This window comes from Emydura macquarii, unplaced genomic scaffold (genome assembly GCF_026122565.2).
Source record: "Emydura macquarii macquarii isolate MOO-44397 ecotype Brisbane River unplaced genomic scaffold, CSIRO-AGI_Emac_v2 contig_915, whole genome shotgun sequence".
Lineage (NCBI taxonomy): Eukaryota > Metazoa > Chordata > Testudines > Chelidae > Emydura > Emydura macquarii.
Window position 1 is genome coordinate 1,875,068 of NW_027131052.1, and position 8,529 is coordinate 1,883,596.

The 8,529-nt window shown below is 68.1% G+C and overlaps 1 protein-coding gene across 1 annotated transcript; it reads right to left on the reverse strand.

Moving 5' to 3' along the window:
• Positions 1 to 853: 853 nt before the first annotated feature.
• Positions 854 to 7,165, reverse strand: CIMIP2B (ciliary microtubule inner protein 2B). Its single transcript, XM_067543570.1, has 6 exons — positions 6,978 to 7,165; positions 6,074 to 6,321; positions 5,197 to 5,357; positions 3,225 to 3,363; positions 2,644 to 2,853; positions 854 to 1,694 (listed from the first exon to the last, which is right to left on the reverse strand). The coding sequence occupies exons 1-6, from the start codon at positions 7,049 to 7,051 to the stop codon at positions 1,606 to 1,608; spliced, it is 921 nt and encodes a 306-aa protein (XP_067399671.1). The 5' UTR covers positions 7,052 to 7,165; the 3' UTR covers positions 854 to 1,605.
• Between the last annotated feature and the right edge of the window lie 1,364 nt (positions 7,166 to 8,529).

Sequence of the window (8,529 nt, forward strand, 5' to 3'; positions counted from 1 at the left end):
CAGTGTGCCCAGCGGTGGGGGAAGGGCCAGGGCAATGAGGGGTTCCCAGCGCGGCCAGGCTCTGGTTAAGGTCTCCAGGCTCTCGGAGGGGCTGGGAAGGGCCGGGCTGCCTTGTGCTGCTGGGGGCTGGGTGGGAGGGATGCCAGGCCTGGCCCCTGCAGGCACCTACCACCCGGCCCTGGGGCATGCGGGGGGGGCTGGCCTGTGCCAGGCCGTGGCAGTATTAGTGTGAGGCCAGGCCAGTATTCGGTGCAGGGCAGTGCCGTGTCTGCGCAGCGGCATGGCCGGGCCGCGGGCCCCGCATCGCCCGGTTACCGTCTGCTTGTACATCGCTCGCGTGGCCATCGCACCGTCGTCGACGTGTCCCGCCAGGGCCCGGCGTTATTTATTTCTTTATTTATGATGCACATTAATAAAAAAGGTGCCGAGCCAGCTCCCCGCCCACAGCCGGCCTCGCGACGTCGCCCTGCCCCGGTGCGCCGCCCCACCACGCGCCCGGCCTAGGGGCAGCGCCACGCGGCGGGAGGGGAAAGGCCAGGAAATGAGCCGGCCCAGCTGCGCCCGCGTCTGCAGGTGCTGCCACCCCCAGTCCTCGGCCTCATGTCCAGGGGAGACATGCCGAGTTGGGGCTGCCTGGCACGAGCTGGTGCATGCCACAATGCCAGCCCCCTGGGCCCTGCTGGCACCCACCCACCCCGTGAGTGGGGGGGACAGTTGTGTGTGTCTCGTTGCTGCCTGTGCGGGGCTGGTGCCCCAGAGCCGGGCCGGGGCCGTGCTGGAGGGGTTTGTTCATAGGGCCCAGCCCCATTTCCTGGCCCAGCGGTGCTACAACACAGCGCAGTTGTTCTGCACAGACCATCGCTGCTCAGCGCCCCGGAGGGCTCAGCCCTGCAGCGTGGCGGGGCAATGCCTGCCCTTGTTCTACCACGGCAGCACCGCCCCCTCGGCACCAGCCCACGGGCCATGCGGCATCACCCCCCACATTGCCACAGGCTGGGTGGGGCGGGATGGGGCTGGCGGCCCTGCCTGGGTGGGGGGGCAGCAGCCGCACCCGCTGGGACTCGGCCCCCCCCAGCACAGCTAGCTCAGTCCCTTGGTCAGACACTCGGCCATAGCCGGGCAGCGGCCATACATGAAGCTGGGCAGTGGGGGATTCCCTGCCCTGCAGGGTGCCTGGGACCTTTCCTTCCACAGGGCACCTGGCACACGGCTGCCCGCATCCACTGACAGGCAGGGCACCAGCCCAGGCTTCCTGCCCCAGCCTGGAGGGGAGGCTCCTGCTGCTGCTGCCCAGGTCGGGATTAGCGGCGCTGGAGGCTCCGCCTGGGTTCACGGGCAACTCTGCAGGCTCTGGTTTGCCTGGGCCAGGCCAGGGAGTGTGGGCTGAGCTGATTTCACCCCAGCCTCCCCTTGCATGCCGCACAGCACGGTCGGGCACACAGGGGGGAGGGGGGGGAAGCTCTTGGACACCCCCCCCCCATTGCACAGGAAGGGCAGCAGCGTTTGTGGCTCCGTCTCTTTATTTCTCATGCACACGGGGGTGGGGGGCGAGCAGGCTCCAGCCAGCGTCCGGAAGGGAAGCCATCCAGCGCCCTGCCGCGGCCTCTAGTCCGCCAGCTGCTTCTCCAGGGTGCTGAGGCCCAGGGCATTGTGGGTCAGGTGGCCATAGGTGTGGCCGAACTGGAACTTGTAGCCTGCGGGCAATGAGAAGGAGCCAGTGAGCGGCCGCAGCGCAGGGGAGAACGCCGGGGGCACGGCCGTGGGGCTGCAGCTACGGAAGGGACAACGTGGGCTGAGGCGTGTGAAACACCTGCCCGGCGGGTGAGTCACCTTCCGGGGGCAGGGCTGGGCACCCCTCCCTCGAGGCCTTTAACTCTAGTCTGCCCAGATCCCCAGCCCCAGGCTGGCATTGCCCCCTGCGACAGGCTGCCCCTAGGCTCAGCGGGGCCGGAGAAGCCGTGTGAGGGCTGCAGGGACAGCTCGCTCAGTCCCAGGCAAAGCATCGTAAGCTCCCGGTGGGGCTGACAGCAGCTCTCCTGCGTGCCAGGGACGCTGCGCTAGGAGCCCGCCGGGGCTCTGACAAGACGAACGTTCAGCCCTGCATAGGCCAAGCTACAGGCAGCATTAATCAGCAAACGTCAGTCTGGAAATTGTCCTTTCCCCAAAGCCCCTTAACTCTGCCCAGCAGCCCAGCCACTGTCCCCTCCGCTGGGGTCCTGTGGTCTTTGCAGCGTCGCTGATGCTACAAGCCGGGGCTGTATCGATCAGGGCAAGGCGCTGCTGGCGGCTGCAAGCTGGTGCAGCCTCCATAGGGCACGTGCGTGGCTGAGGGCGAGGGGGGCTGAGAGAGCTGAGCCAGCCCTCCCCCAGAGATGGTATTTCCCGCACACACGGGGCGCCGCAGCACTGGGCTTGTCAGGCAGCTGGGGGCAGGCTGGGGCTGGTGAGGAGGACAGAGGGGAGGCAGAGCAGGGGCAGGGATGGGGAGCTCCAGGGATCTGCTGCGAGTCCTTCCTGGTCTTTTCTTCGGTGGGAACTGCAGGAGCCAGCCAGCGCGGAGCTCCCATTTCTCTGCCGGGAACGTGCGCTTGGTCCCTTCCTATTGGCCCCCCCCGCGTCCTCCCCTGGGGCCGTGCCGCTCACCTGGGACGTAGCCTGCGTAGTGGGGCAGCAGCCCCATGTCCGTGGGGTAGGCCTTCAGCAGTGAAGGGAGGACTGGGCTGCCTTTCCCGGCCTCAGGCTTGCCCCCTCTGTCGTGGGCCATGTGGCTGAACTCCACCAGGGCGCGGTGGGTGGTTAGCGGGTAGCCTGCCCCGATCAGGAAGCGGGCGCGGGGCACAAAGCCAGTGAAGCCTGCCCAGATCACAGGGGAAGGGGATAAACTGAGCCCTGATGCCTGGCAACAAACCCAGGCCTCCCCACCCCCCCATGGCCTCCTCACTGGCTGGCTCTTCCAAGCAGCTGGGGGCAGACCGGGGGGGTCGGGTCAGGGCCCCCCAGGGACAGCACACTCCCTACCAAACCAGCATCCAAGAGACAAGGCCACCCCAACCTGGCATGGGGGGGACCCCAGCAGCTTTCTGCTCAGACCGGGTGTGAGGGAGGATGGTTGGTCTGTGCGCTGGGGACTAAAGGACGAAGAGGGGGGCGCCAAAGACACCCCCACTCCCTCCCTTCTGCTCCCCTGGCCCCCGATCCCAGCCCCACCAGCCCTGCAGGCTCACCTGAGATGAAGCACTTGTGGGGGTTGTTCTCCTCCATGGAATAGGGGGAGCCCAGCAGCTGGAAGGCGTAGGGAGAGACGTACGGGGCAGCTGCTGCCGCCACCGGCGGGAGCGGAGTCCTGTACGTGGCGGTGAGAAACTGGGGGTGCAGAATGAGGGTGATCAGACGGGCTCCCCCTGGGGGGGTGAGCGCTGCAGATCTCTTGCTGCCCAAGCAGAGCGGGCACGGCACATGCCACATGGCACTGCGCTCGCTGTCAGACAGACCGGCGCAGCGCTCCCCGCGCCCCCGCAGCTGGAGCAGACGCTGGGGTAAGAACGGCAGCAGCTACGTGATCCAAAGCCTCGGGGGCTGGACTCAGCACAGCCCACGAGCTACGCAGGGCCAGTCTGGGGCTGGCAGACTTCCAAGGAAACCTCAGGTGCTGCAGGGAGCAGCGTGGGGGGCTCAGGTGGGGAGCCGTGCTGGCCCCTTTGCCCAGTGTGGCGCTGGGGGACCAGCACCTGCGACTCCCCCGTCAGCCCTGGAGCACGGCCATGCTGCTGCCTCTCCTGTGCGCTGATGCTAAGGCCGTGCCCCTCGTGCGCACCTAGGAGCCGGGATACTTTGCACTGCGGTTACCCCCGGCTGGCCCGGGCGGGGGCTGTGTACCTGCAGCGTGGACACTCGGGCATGTAACCGCAGCACAGCCGGACCCATTCGCCCGGATCGCCGAGATTCCGTTCTGCCACCTCAAACCCGGGTGGTTTCGGCCTTGCTGTCCCTCTACCGGCAGCAGAGATGTGAGGCCGCCCAGGGCAGGACTCAGGCGCCTGCGCTCGATCCCCTGGGTGAAGCTGGCCAAGCCACGAAGTCCCAGACCCGCAGTTTCCCCATCTCTAAAATGGGGCTGATTATGTTTCCCTCCCCCACGCCCGCGGCTGGTGGAGCCCCAAGAGATCCCGGGAGAGGAGGGAAGTATTGCCGTGTCCGGCTGAGGGGAGCAGCACGCCGCAGCCTGGGGACGGGATGTCTGCAGAGCCGTCCTGCCCCAGGCCCCACACCAGGTAAAGGATGTTTTCGCCCACCGGCTGCATGCGCGCACGGCTGCACAGCCTGACGCGGGGGGTGGGGGCGCCTGCCTGGGGCTGTGCATGTGTAAGAGCAGAGGGGTGCGTGGGGGAAGGGTGCGTGGGGCGCCCCTGTGTGCTGAGCTCTGCTAGCCCATGCAGCCTCTCCAGGTGGGGCAGTCAGGACTGACGCCGGCCACGCTCCTTGTCCAGCCCCACTCCACAGCTGCCAGGCTGCTCCCAGCTCAGTGCCCCCTATGGCTCCCCACGCCTGCCTTCTCAGACACTGGGGACACTGGAGCAGGCAGGGCCTGGCACACGCACCCCCTGGCCTGCTGCTGGCGTGGCAGGTGACGTGCTGCGCCCCCGGGGGTGGGGGGCAGGGCCTGGCACACGCACCCCCTAGCCTGCTGCTGGCGTGGCAGGTGACGTGCTGTGCCCCCGGGGGCAGGAGGCAGGGCCTGGCGCACACACCCCTGGCCTGCTGCTGGCGTGGCAGGTGACGTGCTGCGCCCCCGGGGGTGGGGGGCAGGGCCTGGCGCACACACCCCCTTGCCTGCTGCTGGCGTGGCAGGTGACGTGCTGCGCCCCCGGGGGTGGGGGGCAGGGCCTGGCACACGCACCCCCAGCCTGCTGCTGGCGTGGCAGGTGACGTGCTGCGCCCCAGGGGGCAGGGCCTGGCACACGCACCCCCAGCCTGCTGCTGGCGTGGCAGGTGACGTGCTGCGCCCCCGGGGGTGGGGGGCAGGGCCTGGCACACGCACCCCCAGCCTGCTGCTGGCGTGGCAGGTGACGTGCTGCGCCCCCGGGGGTGGGGGGCAGGGCCTGGCACACGCACCCCCAGCCTGCTGCTGGCGTGGCAGGTGACGTGCTGCGCCCCGGGGGCAGCAGTGAGATGCCACGTTGCTCTGGTGAGTCTTACTTTGCCCTGCTGCTGGGTGCCCTGGGGCAGCCGCCCTGCGTTCTGCAGCTCCTGCTCTTTGCGCATGGCTCGCAGCTGCTGCATGGCCAGGTTGCTCCTGGCCTCCTTGCAGATCTCGGTGTAGGTCTTGGCGAAGAGGTTCTGGGCCCTGGGAATGAATCCTGGGGCGGCACAGCCCCCGCGCAGGGAGAAGCAAGCGAGAGGAGAAGCAGGTTAACAGCCCCTGGAGCCCTGCTGTGTGCGGCAGGGCAGGCTGGGTGATTCTGGCAGTGGGAGGGGACGAGATGGTCCCTGGGGCGGGCGGGGAGGGCACAGGACAGAGCTGGACTCCAGCAAGCGGGAGCTCTGGAGGGGATCCCCAGGGGATTGCTGAGATGTTCGGGGTGTTGGTGGCTACGATGCGAGTCTCGTGGTGCACTCTGGGCACTGGGGGACACGGCGGGTTCTGCCCTTTCTTTTCACAGCGAAGGCAGAGGGGGCGCAGTCACCGCTGCCGGGGTGCCCAGCCGAGAGGTGGCTCTGGAGTGGTGGGCACTGGTCTGGCACAGGGCTTTTCCTGTGCCCCCTGCGTGGCAGCGCCAGGGCAGTGGCGCACGTGGAGGAATCCGGCAGGCAACGTGGTACTTGTCTGGCCAGCCCAAGGATTCACCCCTTTACCGAGCAGCGTCTCCGGCTGGCTCAGCCCAGCGGGGTCCCCTGGTGCCCACCACAGTCTGCGGGGCGGGGACAGGCACAGCTGAGATCACGAAGTGGGGGACGCGGAGGGGATTCCCTGGGAGGGGGGCAAGAGAGGCCAGCCTGGCCGCCTCCCCCGCACCCTGCCGGTGCGAATGGCCTGGCAGCCCCGTGAGCGGGGGGAACACGGCGTGTCTCCTACCTGTGTATCCGGGGATCACGCCGCAGCCCAGCGGCTGAGCTCCTGCCCCCCAGCAGGCCGGCCTGGTCCCCAGCAGCGCCTCCGCCCGCTCCATGGGCTCGCCTGCCATACAGGGGCAGGGGCAGCGGGTGGGGTGCAGCACCAGCTGGCTCGAGCGGGCCACCTCGGGGCTGGCCAGTAGCCACGGGGCCAGCTTGCCCACGGTCTTCGCCAGGCTGGGCTGGTCCTGGGGGCAGTGCCCGGCCGGGCTGCGAGCGACACCAAGACAGGAGTCAGGCGCGGGCGGGGCCGAGTGGGAACCTCCGCCCCCAACACCCCCGAGCGCTGGGCCCTGCAGCCCGGCCCCCCTTCCTAGCCCCCCTCCCGGGGCAGCGTGCAAGACACAGCCCGTCTGCCCCGGCCTCTGACCCCGCTAGACGCAGCCCCTCCCTGGGGAGCCGGGGAACGCCCCGCGGCAGGGCCAGCCCGCAACGCCAGGGCAGCCTGGCAGCGGGAGGGGGGCAGGGGGGTGCCGGGGGGAGCCCTGTGAGCTGGGCCTGCCCTAGAGCCGCGCCCCGCCCCATGCAGGCGTGGGGGGCGCAGACACCCCCAGCTGCGTCCTGCCCCGGGGGGCCGGCAGGGGGGCTGGGCCCAGCGGACAGAGGGACCCCCCCGTGCACACGGGGGGCTCTTCCCGCTCGTGTGCGCAGCCGCCAGCAGCCCCTGGGCGGGGATCGGGGGGGGCTGCCGCAGCCCGGCCGGCAATGGGCCCCCCCGGTGCAGGCTCCGCGCCCCTCCCCCCCGCGGCCGCTCCGCGTCGGGTTGCCATGGCGACACTGCACGCGGCGCGGGGGGGGGCAGGCATTGCGGGGGGAGCAGCCCCGCCCCGCCCCACAGCCCCGGGCCCAGCCCCCCTCGGCCTTACCCGGGCTCGTGCGGCGGGTGCGCAGCCGCCAGGCCGGGGCTGAGCTGCGCGGCGAAGGCGGCAGTGGCGGCCATGGTCCGGCTCCTCCACCGGCGACTGGCGCGGGGCGGGCCCGGGGGCGGGAGCGGGCAGCGCCGCCGGAGGGGAGATGGCCCGGCCCGGCCCGGCCCTGCCCGGCTCTGCTCTCTCGCCCCCCAGAGCCCGGGCTGGGGCTTTAGTCCGTGGGTCCTGCTGCGAGCCGGGCTCGGGCTGGATGTGACCCGCCGCCCCTGGGTCCTGCCCACCCAGACCCCGCAACACCGGGACACAGGCCAGCCCCAGCCCCGGTCATCACAGCACCCCCCAGCCCCAAACCAGCCGGGCCCTGTCACCCGCCTCAGCCCGGCAAGGATGGAGAGTCCCCTTCCCCCGGTAACCCATGGCAGTGCTTCACCCCCGCCTAGACCTGCCCCACTGCAGCCTGAGACCGTTGCTCCTTGTTCTGTCATCTGCCACCACCGAGAACAGCCTAGCTCCATCCTCTCTGGAACCCCCTTTCAGGTAGTTAAAGGCTGCTATCAAATCCCCCCTCACTCTTCTCTTCTGCAGACTAAACAAGCCCAGTTCCCTCAGCCTCTCCTCATAAGTCCTGTGCTCCAGCCCCCTCATCATTTTTGTTGCCCTCTGCTGGACTCTCTCCAACTTGTCCACATCCTTTTTGTAGTGGGGGGCCCAAAACTGGACACAATATTCTAAATGCGGCCTCACCAATGCCGAATAGAGGGAAATAATCACTTCCCACGACCTGCTGGCAATGCCCCTCCTAATGCAGCCCAATATGCTATTAGCCTTCTTGGCAACCAGGGCACGCTGCTGACTCATATCCAGCTTCTTATCCACCGTTACCCCCAGGTCCTTTTCTGCAGAACTGCTGCCCAGCTCGTCGGTCCCCAGTCTATAGCTGTGCATGAGATTCTTCCTTCCTAAGTGGAGGACTCTGTACTTGTCCTTGTTGAACCTCATCAGATTTCTTTTGGCCCAATCCTCCAGTTTGTTTAGGTCACTCTGTATCCTATCCCTACCTTCCAGCGTATCTACCACTCCCCCCAGCTTAGTGTCATTGCAAACTTGCTGAGGGTGCAATCTACCCCATCCTCCAGATCATTAATGAAGATGTTGAACAAAACCGGCCCCAGGACAGACCCCTGGGGAACTCCACTTGTGCCCGGCTGCCAGCTAGACATGGAGCCATTGATCACTACCTGTTGAGCCCTATGCTCTAGCCAGTTCTCTATCCTTTTTATAGGTAGCCTCCTGGCCATTTGGAGGGCTGGAGAGAAGCAGCTTCCCCAGCCAGGAAACAGCCGCCTGCCCTGTGTTCTTGAGACCCGACAGCTGCGGGGGCTGAGCCAGAGGAGGAGGTGATTCCGGGCTTGGAGCCTGATGGCCATGCCTGGGCAAGCAGCCGAGCAGTCAGAACAGCCTGCTGGCCTAAACGTGAGCCCAGTGAGCCCATTGCCGGGCAGTCGGCTCCATGAGTAGCAGGATGTGCAGCCCCACGGTTGCTGTCTGT